Source organism: Sus scrofa, chromosome 6 (genome assembly GCF_000003025.6).
Source record: "Sus scrofa isolate TJ Tabasco breed Duroc chromosome 6, Sscrofa11.1, whole genome shotgun sequence".
NCBI classification, from domain to species: Eukaryota; Metazoa; Chordata; class Mammalia; order Artiodactyla; family Suidae; genus Sus; species Sus scrofa.
Window position 1 is genome coordinate 82,295,911 of NC_010448.4, and position 21,180 is coordinate 82,317,090.

Here is a 21,180-nt window from a genome sequence, read left to right on the forward strand (position 1 = left end):
CCACTGACGGGAACTCCTTTGGGTGTTTAATCAATTAAAAAATTTGCTCTAGGGAATTCCTGTCCTGGCTCAGTGATTAACGAATCCAACTAGGAACCATGAGGTTGTGGGTTCGATCCCTGGCCTCTCTCTGTGGGTTAAGGATCTGGTGTTGCCATGAGCTGTGGTGTAGGTCGAAGAGGCGGCTTGGGTCTGGCGTTGCTGTGGCTGTGGCAGTAGCATAGGTCAGGAGCTACAGCTCCAATTAGACCCCTAACCTGGGAACCTCCAGATGCTATGGGTGCAGCCCTAGAAAAGGCAAAAAAGACCAAAAAAAAAAAAAAATTTGCTCTAGGATTTCGCACTATAGCTCAGTGGGTTAAGAACCTGACATAGCCTCTGTGAGGGTACAGGTTCAATCCCTGGCCTCACTCAATGGTTTATGGATCTGGCATTGCTGCAAGCTGTGGAGTAGGTCGAAGGTGAGGCTCAGATCCAGTATTGTTGTGGCTGCAGTGTAGGCCTCAGCTGCAACTTCGATTCTACCCCTAGCCTGGGAATTTCCATATGCCATAGGTACGGCTGTAAAAAGAAAAATATATATATATAAGAAAAATGTTCTATTATGGAAAAAAGAAAATGGATAAATAATTAATCATGGTTGGATCAGATAAAAAGTAAAAAATTAAAAGGGATTTCTAGACTCTCGATAGAAGACTTTCAGATTCTCAGATAAAAGTCAATTGGGTAGGTGAGTAGCAGAATAAGTCTTAACCTGATTAGCATTAGAAAATTGCTAAAGCATTTTTCTTTCTTATTTTAATACATATATTAAATATATAGTAATATAATATGTATATATGTATATACATATATATATAGTGTGGTTGTATATATATCTATATATACAGCCACACTCAGGACATGTGGAAGTTCCCAGGCTAGGCATACTGCAGCAGTGACCTGAGCCATTGTAATGACAATGTCAAATCTTTAACCTGCTGTACCACACAGGAACTCCTACTTAAGCATTTTCTCAGATATGCTACTTTTGTTTTTCCTAGAGGGAAGCTGAGAATTAGATCCCATAAAAGGATTTTGTCCTAGACCAAGTTTGGGACAATTTTATCTTTTGCTTATCATTAAATAAGTTTATATTTGTGAAATGTTTGGCATAGTCCTTGGTATATACAAAGCTTTAGATGTCACAGAAAGAGAGAGAGTGGATGGGGGAAGAGAGAAGGAGAAGGAAGAGGAAAAGGAGAAGAAGCCTTAGCTCTTAACTCTTATTAAGAAAAAATATTCAAAATTTGGAAATAGGCTAAAAGGAATTATTACATTTCCTTTCAATATTTCAGGGCATTGTCTAGCAGACTATTATTCTCAGTGATTATTCAATTCTTCAAGGAATGTACCTTTATTTCCTTTACTACATACTCTTGGTTAAAACATTTTAAAATTCTGTAAGGGTAGATGGAATTCCCGTCATGGCTCAGTGGTTAACGAATCCAACTAGGAACCATGAGGTTGCAGATTCGATCCCTGGCCTCCGTCAGTGGGTTAAGGATCCGGCATTGCTGTGAGCTGTGGTGTAGGTCACAGGTGAGGCTCATATACCTCATTGTTGTGGCTCTGGCGTAGGCCGGGGGCTACAACTCTGATTAGACCCTCAGCCTGGGAACCTCCATATGCCTCGGGTGTGGCCCTAGAAAAGGCAAAAAAAAAAAAAAAATTCTGTAAGTGTAGATATTAACTTATAGAAAAATGAAGGCAGTGCAAATGATTTTTGTCCAAGAGATGAAAAAAAAATTTACCAGAAAAGATAACCCCCAAAAGTATTGTTTTATTGCCACTTTGGACAATTGGTTTTCCCTTTCTTTCTTTTTTTTGGGGGCGGGGGGGCTCCTGTGTGGCACAGGGAAGTTTCCAGGCTAGGGGTCAAATTGGAGCTGCACCTGTCAGCCTACACTACAGTCACAGCAACGTTGGATCTGAGCAACGTCTGTGAACTACACTGCAGCTTGTGGCAATGCTGGATCCTTAAGCTACTGAGTGAGGCCAGGGATGGAACCTAAATCCTCATGGACACTATGCTGCATTCTTAACTGGCTGAACCACAATGGCACCTCCAACATTTTTTTTTTTTTTTTTTTTTTTTTTTTTAGGGCCACACTGGGGCACAGGGAGATTCCCATGCTAGGGGTCCAATCGGAGCTACAGCCACCAGCCTACACCACAGCCATAGCCACACCAGATCTGAGCCACATCTGTGACATACACCACAGCTCACAGCAATGCTGGATCCTTAACCCACTGAGCAAGGCCAGGGATTGAACCTGCAACCTCATGGTTCCTAGTCAGATTTGTTTCCACTGCGCCACAATGGGGAACTCCCCAACAATCTTTTTTTTTTCACTGGGTGGCCTTGGCTATTTTATTGACCTCGGAGCACCCTTTGGATGAAGTTAAAAAAAACAAACATACACAAAAAGAACCGGAACTAAACGCAGGCTGGTGCAATCTGACCCCAGGAGAATATCTCCAAAGTGGATTTTTACAAAATGCCAGAGGAAAAAATGAGGCAATCTGGTGCTGAGTCCAGGAGTAGCCAATCGGCAGGAGTAGTTGATGAAGGGATGGGCAGGTCATGCCTCTTTCTCATAAGTGCGAATGCACACTTCACTGCCGTGGGTGAGTGTCAGGATAAGTTTCCCATCAACTAGTTCCCGAACAAGCGTTGTCTCTTGTCCATTCCACTTCTGCACGTGGACAAGTTTGCTTCCATCCGGTGTCACTATGGACTTGACCTTCCTGTCATCTGCTGTTGTCTCATCAAACGCCACTCCCAGCTTGAAGCTGATCTCTGTGCTCTTGAAGGTGCTTTGTGTTTTTATGGTGACTGTGTCCCCATTCACTTCGATGATTGTGGTAGGCTTGGTCATGTTGGCCACCTGCCTGGTGGCGAAACCCACACCAATTGATTTCATGTAGTCATGGAAATTCTTGCTGTCCACTAGCTTCCAGGTGCCTGCGAAGGCATCCACCACGGTGAGGCTGGGCTAGGCTGAGAAAGAGATGACAGAGCAGGCGTGCAAACATTCTGGGGACTGGCAACAATCATTTTTAAAGTGAGGAATATTCCAGAAAGTTGTTTCTTGGGAAGGGGGGGCAGGATTGAGGATAAGACAGGGAAAGAGGAGTTCCTGTCATGGCTCAGGGTTGTTGTGAGCTGTGGTGTAGGTCGGAGGTGCAGCTGGGATCTGGTGTTGCTGTGCTTGTGGCCTAGGCCGGCAGCTATAGCGGTGATTAGACCCCTAGCCTGGGAACTTCCATTTGCCTCAGGTGTGACCCTGAAAACCAAAAAAAAAAAAAGACAGGGAAAGTGCACAAATTATTAAACAGTGCTTGTAATGCTCCCACTCTTGAGCTGAGTTGGGGTGTGTTCAGATGTTCAGAGCCATTTTCTTTTAAATTTTTAATTTATTTTTTCAGCTACCCCCTGCCCCTAACCCGCCCCTGGCATATGGATGTTCCCGGGCTGGGGATCGAATTCCAGCAGGAACTTCGACCTCACCACAGCTAAAGCAATGCCAGATCCATAACCCTCTAAGCCACAGCAGGAACTTCCAGAGTTGTTTTTCCAAAATGTTACACTTTTTTTTCTTTTTGGCCACATTGGTGGCAGGCAGAAGTTCCCCGTCCAAGGATTGAACTCCCGCCATATCAGTGCCCTGAGCCACCCCGGTGACAATGCTGGATCCTTGACACGCTGTGCCACCAGGGAACTCCAAAGATATTACATATTTTACTTGGTATTTTACAAATATAACACAATGTGGGAGAGAAGAAAAATTCCTGACAATATGATTAGATTATTGACAAAAGATCTTAATAGCTGGGATGCAGAGATGGTGGAGTAACATTTTTGAAGTACTGAAGGAAAAGAATTTTGAAACTAAAATTTTATCTCCAGCTATACTGTCAATTAAGTACTTGAGGAAAATAAATATTTATTCAAGTCCTGAAGAATGTTGCCACATAAAAACCTTCTTTGAAATCCCTTCTAAAGTAAGCATAAAGCAAGAAGAGAATTGAATCCAGGAGAAAGCAATGAGATATGGGGAGTAAAGAAGAATATATGACTTAATAGAGTTCCCATTGTGGTGCAGGGGAAACGAATCCGACTAGGAACCATAAGGTTGCGGGTTCGATCCCTGGCTTGTTCAGTGGGTTAAGGATCTGGCATTGCTGTGGCTGTGGTGTAGGCTGGCAGCTGTAGCTCCGATTTGACCCCCTAGTCCGGGAACTTCCATATGCCGTAGGTGCAGCCCTAAAAAAGCAAAATAAATAAGTAAATAATAAAAATAATTACATATAAAAAAAGAATATATGACTTAATACATTTCCTTAGCTTCTAAATAGTGATTTCTCCCCATTCCCTCCCTCTCTCTGCTCTAAAAAAAAAAAAAACCAAAGTGTTACAAATGTCAGAACGGAAACTCTATAAGCACTTACCTTCTTACCTGGTAATCAGAAAAATCCAAATGAAAACAACAATTAGATAATATTTTAATATCCATAATAATTGCAAGAAATAGAAACTCAAGGGTATTCAAAAGGCCTGTAGGGATATGGTGGAAACAGGATTTTCCCCAAGTTGTTGATGGAGGAGGGTATAAATTATGTGTGCTTTCTCCCTGGCAAGTCTTTTGGCTGTACTTAGTTGAATTAAGTATATCTATGTTTGTCCTACGACTCACCAGTTCTAGTCCTGGGTATATTTGCCATCCTTCTCCCTCCACTCTCCACCCCCAAATACCAAAAAGACCTCTCACTGATTCATAAGGTATATATTTCAGAAAATTTATTTCATGCTGTGTATACATTTGGGGCTTGAGGCAAACCATGTGTCCACCATTAAGAAGACGGATGAGGAAAATGTGGCATTTGATGACACTCTATGCAGTCCTCAGAAATAATGAACTGGATTTACATTCAGTAATATGGTGCGGCATATGGAGTTCCCAGGCCAGGAATCAGATCCGAGCCGTAGCCTCGACCTAAGCCACAGCTTTGGCAGCACCAGATCCTTAACCCACTGTGGAGGGTGGGGGAATCGAACTTGCATCCCAGCATTGCCAAGACACCGCCGATCCCATTGTGCCACAGTGGGAACTCCTGTCTTCTTTGCATAAATGTCTATTTAGGTCTTCTGTCCATTTTTTTTCATTAGGTTACCTGTTTTTGTTTTTGTATTTTCTAGGACCGCCCCAGGGCATATGGAGGTTCCCAGGCTAGGGGTCCAATTGGAGCTACAGCCACCGGCTTACACCACAGCCACGGCCACACCAAATCCAAGCCACATCTACAAGCTAGACCACAGCTCACGGCAACACTGGATCCTTAACCCACTGAGCGAGGCCAGGGATCAAACCCACAACCTCATGGTTCCTGGTCGGATTTGTTAACCACTGAGCCACAATGGGAACTCCTCATTGGGTTAATTGTTTTTTGATGTTAAGCTGTCTAAGCTGTTTGTGTATTTTGGAATTAATCCCTTGTTAGTTGCATCATTTGCAAAAATATTCTTCCAGTTCTTAAGTTATCTTTTCTTTTTTTTAATTGCACAATGAATTTTATCACATTTATAGCTGTACAATGATCATTACAACCCGATTTTATAGCATTTTCATCACAACCCCCCAGCCCATCCCCCACCCCTCAACCTGTCTTATTTGGAAACCATGTTTTTCAAAGCCTGTGAGTCACTATCTGCTCTGCAAAGAAGTTCATCGTGTCCTTTTTTTAGATTCCACATGGAGGTGATCGCATTCGATGTTGGTATCTCATGGATATAAGCTGTCTTTTCATTTTGTTTATGGGTTTGTTTGTTTTTTACTGTGAAAAGCTTTTGTTTCTCATTTGTTTATTTTTAGTTTTATTTATTTATTTGTCTTTTTGCCGCTTCTTGGGCTGCTTCCGTGGCATATGGAGGTTCCCAGGCTAGGGGTCGAATCGGAGCTGTAGCCGCCGACCTACGCCAAAGCCACAGCAACTTGGGATCCGAGCCACGTCTGCAACCCACACCACAGCTCACGGCAACACTGGATCCTTAACCCACTGAGCAAGGCCAGGGATCGAACCCGCAACCTCATGGTTCCTAGTCAGATTCGTTAACCACTGCACCCAGACGGGAACTCCTAGTTTTATTTATTTTTTAAAAATGTATTTATTTTTTGGCTGAACTTGGGCATGTGGACGTTCCTGGGCCAGGGATCAAATTCCACGGCTGCCACTAAGAGCCACAGCAGTGACAATGACACATCCTTAACTGGCTGCTCCACGAGGAAACGCCTTATTTTATTTCCATTACTTTAAGAGACGGATCCAAAAAAAATATCTCTGTGATTTATGTTGAAGAGATTTTGCCTATGTTTTCCTCTAGGAGTTTAATAGCATCCAGTCTTACATGTAGATCTTTAATCCATTCTGAGTTTACTCATCTATGTGGTGTTAGAGAATGTTTTAGTTTCATTCTCTTACATGTAGCTGCCAAGGCCATAGCATCGTTTTTTGTTTTTTTTGTTTGTTTGTTTTTTGGTTTTTTTTGGCTGTGTCTGGGTCATGTGGAAGTTTCTGGGCCAGGGATAGAATCTAAGCCGCAGCAGTAACCCAGCCTTCAGCAGTGACAATACCAAGTGTCCTTAACTTTTAGGCCATCAGGGAGTTCCCAAGGCCATACCATCTTCGTCTTTAAACGGGTGCCTTTGATAGTCCATGAGTTGCTTGCAGGTGTGGAAGCTCCTCACTCTCTTTCCAGCTGCTGCCTGGGCCTTAGGACACTGGAAGAATGATAGGCACGCCTACTGTGGGAACAGGTGTCTCCCTGTGAATGCACATGCTGTCTCTACTACCCCTACTCATCTGTTTGCAGGTTTGACATATAAGTTAGACAGCCCCAATGTGTTGCAGGAAACACATGCTGACAAAGCAAAACTTACTGAGATTTACTGGGAAGAGGCACCCAGGTGGAGAGCAGCAGGGTAGGGGAAGCCAGGAGAAGTGCTCTGCCATGTGGCTCACAGCCTCAGGTTTTATGGGAATGGGGTTAGTTTCTGGGTTGTCTCTGGCCAGTCATCTTGCTCGGTCCATACTTGGTCTGGCCCAGGGTCCCTCTTGGTAGTAAGCACACCTCTCAGCTAAGATGGGTTCCAGCGCCAAGGATCCTGGGAGGTTGGTTGTCTCTTCCCTCCTATCGGCCCCTCCCACATCCTCCCAGTTAGTCTTCAGGGTGGCCCAAGTTCCTTATCAGGGCCTCCTCTTGTGAGACAGCTCATGCAAGTGGCTATTACCGTGCCTGGCCACGGTGGGCAGTTTCAGTCACTGGTTCCCTAACATATATGTTAAGTTGTAGTGATCCTCCTTGGGATGTAAACAAGGGGTCAAGTCATAATTCACACACTTTACACCTGGCCTAAGTGTCTTAATCCAGTGCCCAGGTCCAAGGTCTTCATCAATGGACCATAACTCCTCAAGTATTCCACAAGACCACATGTTCACGCTGTGGGAGTGGGTTAAGAATCCAACTGCAGGAGTTCTCATCTTGGCTCAGTGGTAACAAACCTGACTAGTATCCATGAGGATGTGGGTTTGATCCCCGGCCTCACTCAATGGATTAAGGATCCAATGTTGCCGTGAGCCATGGGGTAGGTAGTAGACAAGACACAGATCTGGTGTTGCTGTGGCTGTGGTGTAGGCCAGCAACTACAGCTCTGATTGGACCCCTAGCCTGGGAACATCCCCAAAAACAAACAAACAAAAAAAGTCAAGAATGATTTGAATCACTGACTGCTTGTGGCCATGACTGTCAGAAGGGTCTTTGGCCTGAAGGTGAAGAAAATTGAGCCAGGCCTCTCTGGCTTTCCCTTTCTCTCACCTGGGTGAGCCTGGAAGGCACTCAAACACCAGATTGAGGAGGCCTGTTTGCTTAATGACTGGTTGGATAAGGTCTGTCTACTTTCCCTCCTCCAGCCATTTGCTTAACATGTATACGAATGTCAAGCCCTTTGGAATGTTGTGGTCTCCACCCTCAGCAGGTCCATGGAACCCTAAACCTGAGTTTTGCTGTATGCTGGCTGTGTGATTTTAGGCAACTAACTTCTCCTTCCTGTTGTAGGAGAAAAATATCCCTATAAAAACATAGAAAGGAGGGAGAGGCTGCGGCCATGATTACTAATGAAAGTCTGGCCAACGGCCCCTAACCACCCCTCCCCTACACATCTGCTTCTGTAAACTTGCTTCTGCATCTACTGCCTTGCCTGTCCCCACGCTGGTCCTCCAAGCACGGACCCGGAAGAGCTAGGCCATAAAAGCCTTGTGAAACCCTTCTTTGGGGCTCAGACTCCGGAGAGCGATCTCCTCTGAACCCACCGGTGTAATAAACCCAGGTTCTCCAACTCTCCGAATGCTCGCTTGGTTTCTTGCCGGGTAAAAGAGCTGCTAGGGCTGCTATACGACAGCCACAGGGCTGTCGCTAGAGCTGAGACACTGCGGTGCAGGGCTGCTGGGCAGCTCTCATAACACTGGGTCTCACTTTACTCATCTCTAGCATGAGGATAATACCTGTGTATTAGCTTGTGAGGACTGCTCTACCAAAGTAACACAGAAGGGTGACTTAAATTTATTTTCATACATTTTGGAGGCTAGAAATCTGAGATCAAGATGTTGGCAGGGTTGTTTTCTTCCAAAACTTCTCCCCTTGGCTTGTAAATGGGCACAGGTGAAACTAACATGGTCTTCTCTATGTGTCTCTGGGTTCTAATTTCCGCTTCTAAGGACACCAATCATCTTGATCAAAGCCCAATTAATGACCTCACTTTAACTTAATTATATCTTTAAAGACCCTATCTCCAAAATGCAGTCATATTACGAGGCACACAGGGTTAGGACTTCAACATTTTGGGAGGACACAATTCATCTCATGACAGCCTACCAGGTATTATTGTGAAGACTGAATATCTAAGGTGTCGAAATCATTAACATAAAGCCTGCCATAGTATGCCCCACAAAATGGTAAATGTTGTGAGTCTAAGGCCCTACAGAAAACAAAGAGACTGTCATCGGAACACAAGAGAACATAGGCGGGAAAAGGAAATTCTCCAATTATGGTTCTTCATTCCCAACCTGATGGATGTTTCTGTTGCTCTTCAAGCCCTTCATTTATTTATTTAGTCTTTTTAGGGCCACACCCAAGGCATATGGAAGTTCTCAGGATAGGGGTCAAATCAGAGCTGTTAGCTGCTGGCCTACGCCACAGCCACAGCAATGCTGGATTTGAGCTGCGTCCAAGCCACCAGCTCACGACAATTCCAGACCTGTAACGCACTGGGTGAAGCCAGGGATCGAACCCATGTCCTCATGGATCCTAGTCAGGTTTGTTACCACTGAGCCATGACAGGAACTCCTTCAAACCCTTCTTTTAAAAATGTGCGGGGAGGTCCCGTCATCGCTCAGTGGTTAATGAATCCGACTAGGAAATGTGAGGTTGCGGGGTTCGATCCCTGGCCTTGCTCAGTGGGTTAAGGATCCACCGTTGCCGTGAGCTGTGGTGTAGGTCACAGATGCGGCTCGGATCCTGCGTTGCTGTGGCTGTGGCATAGGCTGGCGGCTACAGCTCCGATTCGACCCTAGCCTGGGAACTTCATACGCCCAGGAGCGGCCCAAGAAATGGCAAAAAAAAAAAAAAAAAAAGACTAAAAAATAAAAATGTGCAGACCGGAGTTCCCCTTGTGGTGCAGCAGAGACAAATCCAACTAGGAACATGAGGTTGTGGGTTCAATCCCTGGCCTTGCTCAGTGGGTTAAGGATCCAGTGTTGTTGTGAGCTGCGGTGTAGGTCACAGACACGGCTCAGATCCATCATTGCTGTGGCTGTGGTGTAGGCTGGCAGCTGTAGCTCTGATTCAATCCCTACCCTGGGAACATCCATATGCTGTGGGTGCGGCCCTAAAAAATAAATAAATAGAAAATAAAAATGTGTGGCCACATTCCTGAATATAACTTCTGTGGGTAGACTTTCTGTGGGCTAGGAAGCAAAGGAGAGTTACAGTTTTCTTTTATGCCTGTTGCTCATACCCTTCCATCTGTATTATAAACTCTCTGAGGACTGTCTTAAACTTCTGTTGCATCTTTTACTATATCTAAGAACACCATGCTGAGCTTGGTGTAAGGGCTCAGTAACATAAAAGAAAAAAAAAATCGTATGTCTTTGTAATTACTTATTTCTAGTAACAAGTCCTGGCCAATCAAAGAGGCGTTGTCTTGAGAGGGTAGATCGCCATCTAGTGACTCTTGTTACTAGACTAGAAAAGTGTGTTTCAGAAAAGCCCAGGTCACTACTTCTATGTCTTATACATTCGATATATTCAAAAACAACTAGAAATCTTCCTATAGTTTGACAGCATGATGTATTCATAATAATGATGAATTCAACTAAGCTTTTATTTTCCTTTAATGCCAAGGGATTCCTGACCTACATCAATCTCGAAATGAAACAGAAATTTACCAAACAAAATACAGACTAAAATAATCTCATGGCTGAGATAAAGGTGACTGATGAATAAAAGCCGATGTATTTTGTTTTCCTTTATTGAGGAAAACAAAAGGGTCAATGACAGAATCACAAGGAAAACCACCAATTACAAGATTGGCAGCAAAAGAGCAGATTCAGTGAAGGGAGGTCAGTATCATAGAGAATATTAAGATGTGGACATTGTGATTTCATAGTCCCATCTGGTTAACTTGCTCTTTCTGTGGAAGCCAGTCTTTGACCCTCTGACAGTGCTTTTGTTTATGCAACAAATTTTATTGAGGTGTTCCTATTGTGGCTCAGCAGAAACAAATCTGACTAGTATCCATGAGGACGCAGGTTCAATCCCTGGCCTCGCTCAGTGGGTTAGGGATTCAGCGTTGCCATGAGCTGTGGTGTAGGTTGCAGATGGGGCTCAGCTCCTGTGCTGCTGTGGCTGTGGTGTAGGCTGGCAGCTACAGTTCTGATTCGACCCCTAGTCTGGGAACTTTCATGTGCTAAAGGTGTGGCCCTAAAAAGACAAAAAAAAAAAAAAAAGACAAAAGCAAACAAACAAACCCACTTTAACGAGCCTACCCTATAGGACAGACACTGTTTTAGGTGCTAGGGCCATATCAATATACAAAACAGACAGACATCCTGACTTTAAGGAGCTTACATTCTAGTGTGGGAAACAGACAATAAACATATTAAAAATAGGTAAATATTAGAAGGTGATAAATGCTGAGGGTGGGGGAAACAGTAGGTTAAGAGGCATCAAGGGTGTAAAGAGAGTTAAGTGATCAATTTCCAGGGTAGCCTCATTGAGAAGGTGATACTTGAGTAAAGCTTGAAATTTGCAAGTAGATATGTGGGGAGAGAGCATTCTGGCAGAAGATACAACCAGAAGTTCAAGCACTGCGCAGTGTTAGGGTACTAGGAAATGAGATTCAAGAAGACGGGGTGTGTGTGTGTGTGTGTGTGTTAGTTCCCATCGTGGCTCAGTGGTTAACGAATCCAACTAGGAATCATGAGGCTGTGGGTTCGATCCCTGGCCTTGCTCAGTGGGTTAAGGATCCGGCATTGTGTAAGCTGTGGTGTAGGTCGCAGACGTGGCTTGGATCCCGAATTGCTGTGACTGTGGCGTAGGCGGGTGGCTACAGCTCCGATTAGACCCCTAGCCTGGGAACCTCCATATGCCAAGGGAGTGGCCCTAGAAAAAAAGGCAAAAAAAAAAAAAAAAAAAGATGTGGGGGCATTTCCATTTCCTGGGATTCCACCTTTGCTGGAGAAAAGGAGGAGGTATTGGGAGGTTTTGAGCTTGAGTGACTTGCCTAAGGTTTTCCAACGGGCTCACTCTGGTGCATTTAGAACAGATGCTGATCCGCAAGGGTAGAAGCAGGGAAACCAGATAGGAGGCTAGGGCAGAAGTTCAGGCCAAAGATGATGGTGCTTTGAACCTAGACGATAGCAGAGTGGGTTTCTTGATGGTTTGGCAGTGAGATGTGGGAGGAAGAGGAGTCCAGCTTTTTTTTTTTCTTTTTTAGGGCCACACCTTTGGCATACGGAAGTTCTCAGGCTAGGGTTCGAATGGGAGCTACAGCCGCAGGCCTATGCCACAACCACAGCAACAGGAGATCCTTACCCTCCTGTGCAAGGACAGGGATCGAATCCGTGTCATCATGGATACTAGTAGGGATTTGTTACCAATGAGCCACAATGGGAACTCCAAGAGGAATCGAGATTAACAACCAAGGCTTGTATCTTAAACAAAAGGAAAGATACTGCCATCAACTGAGGTAGGGAAGACTTTGGGAGGGACAGGTCGGGTTTTTGGCCTGGTGGAGGGTGGAGGGAGGGAGTTCCAGGCAGAACAGGAGAAACGAGGAGCCCAGTTCCTACTTATGTTACGTTCGTGACGTCTGTCCAAGCGGAAACATTGAACAGGACGTTGCCAATACATGTTCGAAGCTCAGAGGAGAGGCCTTGAGCTGGAAACCTATGAAGTTGTTGGCAGAATTGGTATTTGAAGCCAAGAGAGTGAATACATTGTGAACAAAAATCAGGAAAGGGAGGCAAGTGTGTGTTGGGGGGGGTGTGTGTGTGTGGTTACGTTACAAAAGATGGCTAGAGAAGGGTCACATGTTCCCTTTCAGAGAAAAAGAGAGTGCATAAAGGAAAGGAGGCAGAAGGCATCCGGTTGCAGGCCCTCGCAGCCAGAGCTGGGCCGGTGAGGCACACGTGAGCTCCGAAAGTCCCGAAGCCTGAAGGCCGGCTTCCTTTCCGTCAGACTCTGCCCGGGGGCCCCGGCTCTCATCAGCTTCCTGCCGGTTCCGAAACTCATCTAACGGACATTTCCAGCTTCTCCCCAAAGCTAAGGAGTTGTAGCGGAAGTCGAGGGTGCGGGACCAAAACGCAGATTTCATTCATAGTACAGAGCTCGACTACTTCAGGGCCGACCTCGATAACTGGAAACTCGTAAAAGCAACACAATCACAACTTTTCTAACGAAAGCGGAGGCCGCAGGCTTCTCCTCTGCGCAAGAGCGGCCTCACAAGCGTCACCCTGAGGTAACAGCCTTTCTCCACAAGCTCTCCATGGAGCCCCCCCCCGGGGGGGGGCAGAAAGCCGCCCCCACTACGGGTCGAAGGAAGGGTCAATTCACGCTGAGCGAACAAGGCTGGTTAAGCGCCACAAAAGGTTTTGCAGGGCGGGGCGACCGGACGACACTCTCTTGCTCGCTCCCATTGGCTGTGGTCGCGAGGCTCTCCTCAAGGACTGGCCACTGGAGAAGCTCGGAGTCCGGTAGCAGCCCGCCTCCCGGAACGCGCGTGCGCACACTTGGCGAGCGCTCTCCACACTGAGCAAGCGCGGCCTCGTGTCCGCTGGAAGGGCGGGTGGAGCAGCGCGAGCTGCGTCCCGGCGCTCGGCTTTCCCTGCCGGTCCCGCCCTCCGTCGCGGTGGCGCGGTGCACCTTGGGATAGGGAGCGATCTCCGAGCGAGGCAGCAAGATGGACGCGGGATTCTTCCGCGTAAGTAGGAGCGCGGGGATCTGGGGTGAGGTGAGGGGCTTATCGAAAAGGCCCAGCAGGAGGCCTAAACTCGAGATGGGGTGGCCAGCGAGCGGAGACTTCGAAGATCCTGAGGATCCTCGTTGCCAGTGGACGCTTCCCCACTACCCTGCGGCGGGGACCGGTGCGCCCCTGCGCAGTCTCCTCCTCCGGGATCGTCCCCCCTACGCGGCAGCGACGGTCGCCGGAAAATGGCGGCGGGAATGGGCCTGAGCGGTACCTTCCCGCCCGCCTCCCTGGCAGGGCCTGCAGGGAGAGCCGCGCGCCCCACCGGGTCCTGGGGCCTAGCGGACCCGCGAGGAGGAAGTCCCTGGGGGGAGGCCGGAGGGAAACCCTGAGGTGACTGGCGGCAGGAGGGCCCTGGGGAGGACAGGTTTGGGGGTACCGCCTCAGGAGAGCGGGTGAGAGGACCGGAAGCAGCCTTGAGCCGCTTTTCTTGAGAAAGCGGGCACCAAACCCCCTCCCCCCGCGCCTCGCGCGCCCTCCCTCTTGGTCTAAGCCTTCCCGAAGGCTCCGGGTCAGAGTTCGCGGGAGCTCCCGCCCAATTTGATAGCCCTTCAGGGAGGGGAATGCAGATAATTTGTAGTTAGAACGTTTGAGTCTGAGACTCCAGGCAGAGGGTGCAACAAAAAGTATGCGCGTTTGTGGAGGCAGGGGTATGGAGTGGATCTACTCTTCGTTCCCGCTCACCGCCCCCCACCCCCTGTGAACGTTCTCTTGAAAATCTTTTTGGTGAAAAGGTTCCTCTTGATTCTCGCCCATCACCTGGAGATGGGGACGTTTTCTCGTCGTAGTTGGCCCTCAGGGCCCATACTTTTACCGGGCGCGTGCTGGACTCTTTTGGTCCCCTTTTACACTCCCGTAGGACCCATTCGAGATCTCGATGGGTGGGAAGTGACACTGATTGGACTAGAGTTTGCAAATTCTTTTTAAGGCAGAACGGACCATATAGAGACCAGTTGATTTAAGTCAGAATCTGTAGTGCATATTGGCTCTTTCCATTCCCTGGAGCATGTTACATGCAGTTTCTGTGTGTTTAAAGGAAAAGATAAAAGAGGGTAAGACCGGGACTTTAAGATATGTCTTGACACTCCAAAGCTAGCATTGAAATGCCTTTTGTCTTGGCTTTAAATGTGCCAACTAGTTTTTCATTAAAGGTTGAAGTGTTATTCCAAGAATTTGATACAGCCGGTTGTTTGATTGTTCTTAGGTTATGCAAACAGTACTATAGTTATTTATGTAATGATCGTTTCCAGTGAGTTTATATCAAATTTTCACACTGCAGATGAACTCTCCATTTTGTGATTTCCATCAAAGTTTTTTTGTGGTAAATACTCAACATATCCTGTAGTCTGAATGTATTCTTTTGAAACAAGTCTGTTCTTTTAATTTTTTCTTGTTATTGTCACTTTCCCTCGGAAGAGAGTTCCAACAGAAAAAGAACAAAGTGGCTGTTTTAAGAATGAGATTTGCTTTTAGTGTTGGTAAAAATCTGGAAGGAAAGGGCAGTGTTTTATATATTGCCTTGGGTTCTTAGAGAAGTTGATTAGATTTGAGCTCTGAATTAAAGATTTTAGGGCAGTTATTCTTTTAGTACACTTCCATCGAGTAATAGACTGAATTTTTCAGTTAAGATGGAAATAGTACCTTTCATTTGCTGAACTTCTGCCACACACCAGTTACTTTATGTATATCGTTTCGGATATTCTCAGCCTTGGGAGGTAGGTTTTAGCAAGTTAGGGAAAGTTTCTCAGACAGGTTAAGTAACTTGCTTTGAGGTCATGTGGTTTACATAGTGACAGAGTTGGGATTCTAATCAGGTTCTTTACTTTCTTAAAAGAATTTTCTCGATCACTTTCCAAAGGATTAGTGGCCAACTCTGAGAACTGATCAGTAGATTTCTTTTTTTTGATGGGCAAGAAGTGGGTTAAGATAAAAAGCGCTTGCGAGAGATACAGGCTGGCAGGCAAGGAGGCTCTCCCAATCAGTAGATTTCATATCACATTGTATATCCGGGTTTAATTGGGTCAGTAGGAATGACAAAATGCAGTCTGGTGGTTACTTGATGGTCTGGTATGTTTGTAAGCTCTCACTTTTTTCCAGTTTGTTTGCAGAAATTGAGTTTATATGGTAGACCTTTATTTTTTATGCACTCTGAGTTCTTCAAGTTGTGAAAACTTAACATACAGTCTTAGGTTCTTCCTTTTTCTGTGTTTATATGCATTGCCACAATAATTTTGTAAGATGATCCTGGCTTTCAGAAGAGGATGAAATGGTCTCGTTTGTAAAGTATAGAAAGTGCTCTCTTTTGAACAAACAAAAAAACCCCTTAAATGCTTTATTAGCATAGAAAGGGGTGTAAAAAGATACATAGCAAACTTGGTTGTGAGGGGGGTGTTTTATGTTGTATTCTATATTGCTGGACTTAATACAATGAATGTATGTTTTGTGTTTTTTAAATACAATCCAGTTTTCAAAATGTTAGCTACTTTGGAAAAAGAGTATGCATTCTGTACCTATGAATATGAGCTAGGGTGTTTCTCTTTACTTTGGTGTTTCCCTTTACTTGATTATCCTATTTTGACTGTAAAGGTCATAGCCATCATTAGCTAATAAAAAGCAGGAATTTAACTTTGAGGTCTTGATTGGAATGTGTTTCTCTTCCTTCAGGGAACAAGTGCAGAACAGGATAATCGGTTCAGCAACAAACAAAAGAAGCTACTGAAGCAGCTGAAATTCGCAGAATGTCTAGAAAAAAAGGTATACTGGATAAAGTGTTCTGCACCTTTACGTAGCACAGTTGATTCAAACATTTTGGGATTGTTTTGGAGATGCACTGTCACATGAATACTAGGGGAAACATTTATAGTCAAACATTTTCCACCTTTTAGTAACAACAGAGAATAGCACAAACAAATAAGAATGAGCTAAATTGTACCAAACTAAACAAAGTATTTCATAAGCTAAAAGGAACTTAGCCAGGACTCTTATGTGAGTTTTCTTTTAGGATTGCAAAGTTGTACTCAGTAATAATTACTTGCATATTTTATCAGGTGGACATGAGCAAAGTAAATTTGGAGGTTATAAAGCCTTGGATAACAAAACGAGTAACAGAAATCCTTGGATTTGAAGATGATGTTGTGATTGAGTTTATATTCAACCAGCTGGAAGTGAAGGTAATAATAAACAAATGGCTCTTATTTCTGAATATGTGAAATAATGTTGTGAATCTATGGAAACTGAATTTTTCTATGGAGTACAAATATAGGAGGGTTATTTTACAATGTTTTTTGTGAAAAGAATTCACTTTGTAAACAACTATTAAGGCTGGAAGTTTAGTGAAGGTACATAGTTTTGAAAGCTACACAGGTGAAAAATCAAACTTATTGTTTGTAATTTTGCTGTTACATGTTAAGTTACTTTGACAGCAATTTTCTAATGATAATGTGATTTATGATTTAAAAGGCCTGAACCAAAATGGAAGTTATTCCTTGCGTCTGAAGTATAGCACCATCACCTTATTAGGTCACAGCAGAGTGAGTGTCCCAATGTCGCTCTGACCCAACTCCCTTGATGATGCAGTGTGTGTTTGGAGGTGAGTTGTGTAAAGTGGCCAAACATCAACAACAACAACAAAAAATACAAACAGGAAAGAGCAATGGGTAAATCTGTACACTGCTCTTTAAAGTACTATTATGAGATGGATTTTTATGTGAAGCATGAGGGGCAATTCTGATTTGATTGGATATTGTTTTTTTAAAATAATCGAAGAACTAAAGTTTTTAGTTGTAGCTGCATGTCAGCTAGTCATCAATTACATTTTAGGCACAGAGTTTTTGTTTACATTATAGTTAACTTCAGACTGAAATAAATTGACAGTATTTTTAGAACCAGTTAATATAATTGTTCCTTTCTTCATACATGAGATGATATGAGATGACAATAGAATTGATGTTTAAAAAGAATTTTAATAAAAGATAGTTTGCTATTTTGCAACAGCAACCCAAAGGACAGTAAGATGTGTACCATATAAACTTTTGGCAAATATACCAATGTGCATTTACTTTTACGTTAATCCTTTTCCCAAAGAGTTCGCCCTTGTGTTTTGACAGAACAGTTGGCATTTCAACTGATAAGGTATTTCTATTTTTAAAATATAATTTGAAAATTACGTTTTGTTTTGGATATTTTTAAATATTTATTTTTAAGAAAGTGCTTTCTTTAAAATGTATACATTTTACTTAGAAAACCAGGAATATGGGAAAACGTTTTTTAAATGATGATTAGATAGATTTTATTGGATGATGCTTTTCTGATTTGTATTTTAGTGCATTTTTAAAACCTAAGTATCTGGTAGTATTCCCCTTGTAGTGAGCATGAGATTAAAGTTTTAGAACTTATTAAAACAATTTTTTCTTTTTTTGTGGTTGTGTACTCATTATTGCTTGTTCGTCTTTTGCAATTTAGATAAATGATATAACATTAAACTCAAGGTGGTTGAGTTGCAGTAGGGAGTCGGAAGCAAGCCAAGGGAACATCTTTCTCTACAGGGGACTTGGCGATTCCAAACCCCCAAGGTTCCAAGAAGAAACTGAAGACACCTGGAATCTGTACTTGCTTTGTGCTATTGAGCTGTGCTTGTTATACGGACCTTGTTGCTTGACCAACAGATTTAGCATTTAAAAACCCAGTTATTTTTGAGAAGTCTTGACCTCTTAGCCCTTTGTGGACAGTTGAGAATTTGAAGCATTGTTATAATAGGTTATCCTTATATAGAAGTCAGGCTTTCAGCTTAGTCTTCAAAAGTTAAAGAGTGCATGCATAACTTGTTAGTTTTGATAACTGGACAGTAGATATTTTGTAGAAAGTTATCTACAGTGTTAGAAAAGTGAACAGTTTGTGTACTTTTCCATTTCTCATTGAGGGAAAATTTCCAGACAGGCAAACACTTGTTAGCAGACACAAGAATTTGTGGATATTCCATGATGGTTTTTAAAGTTAATAAATGTAAGGCCCACTAACAGCCACATAGTCTAAAAATACTTATGAAATCCACAAAGGATTAACAGGCTGCTCTGATAGCTTTTGGTAGAGTGAGAGAGAATTTGGTAATCTGTGCTAGTGATTATATTGCTGAGAAACTACTAGAAAAAGCTATTTTTAAAATAGTAAAGAATATATATATATATATCTCTAAGCCCCTATGATAGACTTAAAAAATACTAATTGAAATGAGCTTTAGGTTGATTGATTGGTTTGTTTTGGAGTAACCTGTTTCTCTTCCTGTCATGTCTTTTTGCAGAATCCAGATTCCAAAATGATGCAAATCAACCTGACTGGGTTTTTGAATGGAAAAAATGCTAGAGAATTTATGGGAGAACTGTGGCCCCTGCTCTTAAGTGCACAGGAAAACATCGCTGGAATCCCTTCTGCTTTCCTAGAACTGAAGAAAGAAGAAATAAAACAGAGACAGGTAATAGCCTTTTCCTTTTTGTAATGTTTTATTTGAGAGAGCAGTATCCAGACTGTTAAGATGTTTAAAATTTTACATGTCCTGGCTAGGCTTAATAGCCTTTTCTTTTGTGTGTGTGTGTGTGTGTCTTACTAGGAATCAAAAAAAAAAAAAAAAAAACCAAACAAACAAAGAAAAGGAGTTCCCATCATGGCGCATCTGAAATGAATCCAACTAGGAACCATGAGGTTGCGGATTCGATCCCTGGCCTCAGAGGGATCAGAGGCTACAGCTCAGATTAGACGCCTAGTCTAGGAACCTCCATATGCTGCAGATGTGACCCTAGAAAATACAAAAAAGAAAAAAACTTACTAGGGTTGCACTTGCGGCATATGGAGGTTCCCAGGCTCCGGGTCCAATCAGAGCTGTAGCTGCCAGCCTATTCCACAGCCACAGCAGTGCAGGATCCGAGCTATGTCTGCGACCTACACCACAGTTTATGGCAACACCGGATCCTTAACCCACTGAGCGAAGCCAAGGATCGAACTCCACAACCTCATGGTTCCTCATCGTTTCCATTGCACCACGATGGGAACTCCGAAAACAGCCATTTTCTTTAGTTAAGCCATTCAGTATTAATTTTCAGCAAGTATTTGAATTATTCATTACTAGTTCTAAAGTTTACCTTTAGCGGGGATGAAGAAAGAACGGTCTTGTTGAAAGCAGAGGCTGATGAAACGACAAATAGTATTGGTGTTTATCCAATGTGCAGTCAGTTTTCCGTTTGCTTGTTGATTGTAAATGTTCGATTGTGTTTTACTTTGAAAATCTGATCTTTACAGATTGAACAAGAAAAGTTAGCATCTATGAAAAAGCAAGATGAAGACAAGGATAAGAGGGATAAAGAAGAAAAAGAGAGCAGCAGAGAAAAAAGGGAGAGATCTCGAAGCCCAAGAAGGTACAGGACAATCTGCATACATACCTAATATTTTATGAGTATGTTAGAGTATTCTCTATGCAGAAAGTTACACAGCTAAAAAAGGAGCTGGAGGAGTTCCCGTCGTGGCGCAGTGGTTAACGAATCCGACTAGGAACCATGAGGTTGCGGGTTCGGTCCCTGCCCTTGCTCAGTGGGTTAACGATCCGGCGTTGCTGTGAGCTGTGGTGTAGGTTGCAGACGCGGCTCAGATCCCGAGTTGCTGTGGCTCTGGCGTAGGCCGGTGGTTACAGCTCCGATTGGACCCCTAGCCTGGGAACCTCCATATGCCGCGGGAGTGGCCCAAGAAATAGCAACAACAACAACAAGACAAAAGACAAAAGACAAAAAAAAAAAAAGGAGCTGGAGTTCCCGTTGTGGCTCAGTGGTTAACGCATCTAACCATGAGGTTGCGGGTTCGATCCCTGGCCTTGCTCTGTGGGTTAAGGATCCGGCGTTGCCGTGAGCTGTGGTGTAGGTTGCAGACGAGGCTCGTATCCCAAGTTGCTGTGGCTCTGGCGTGGGCTGGCGGCTACAGCTCCGATTAGACCCCCAACCCCGGGAACCTCCATGTGCTGCAGGAGTGGCCCTAGAAAAGGCAAAAAGACAAAAAAATAATTAAAAAAGGAGCTAATAGCACTGTTCAGGAAATTTCTTCTATCATACAATTTTCATGGTGAGCTATTGCTTGCCTCTGGGCCAAAATACTTCATCTTTTGAGACAGATCATCATTTGACTGTAATAATTATCTCTTAAATCTTGGTGAATCAGTCAACCCTTAATTCTTAAATCAGAATGTAGACTTCTCATTCATATTGCTTTACTTTAAATTATTTTGAGTTATTATTTTTTCCATTGATTCAAAGTTTTATTACTCTTTATGTCTTGTTCTCTTTTGTATTTAAAGTTCAGTTGATTTACAGTGTTGTGCCAATCTCTACTGCAGAGTTATTTAATGTATTCCAGTTCTTTCTTCTCCATTTTTAAATTAGAAATCTATGCCCATTAGTTCTTTATATTATACTTACCTGATTCTGTTTTCTTTTCTTTTCTTTTTTTTTGCTTTTTGGGCTGCACCTGTGGCATATGGACGTTCCCAGGCTGGGAGTCCAATCAGAACTACAGCTGCTGGCCT

General features: G+C 43.7%; 1 protein-coding gene and 1 pseudogene across 30 annotated transcripts in view; one reads left to right on the top strand and one right to left on the bottom strand.

Moving 5' to 3' along the window:
- LOC100522323 lies at positions 2,610-12,971 on the bottom strand (annotated as a pseudogene).
- The window catches only part of SRRM1 (serine and arginine repetitive matrix 1), a 38,885-nt gene continuing 30,986 nt past the window's right edge, over positions 13,282-21,180 (top strand). For 18 of the 30 annotated variants that reach the window (XM_021095556.1, XM_021095560.1, XM_021095557.1 and 15 more), the window contains exons 1-5: positions 13,282-13,577; positions 16,287-16,376; positions 16,670-16,792; positions 18,919-19,089; positions 19,911-20,026. In XM_021095556.1, the coding sequence (XP_020951215.1) occupies positions 13,557-13,577; positions 16,287-16,376; positions 16,670-16,792; positions 18,919-19,089; positions 19,911-20,026 (521 nt within the window). In that variant the 5' untranslated portion in view covers positions 13,282-13,556. Of the gene's footprint in view, positions 13,578-13,612; positions 13,956-16,286; positions 16,377-16,669; positions 16,793-17,081; positions 19,090-19,910; positions 20,027-21,180 lie in introns of those variants that run through there. The other 12 variants (XM_021095580.1, XM_021095584.1, XM_021095586.1 and 9 more) reach the window with 6 other exon arrangements.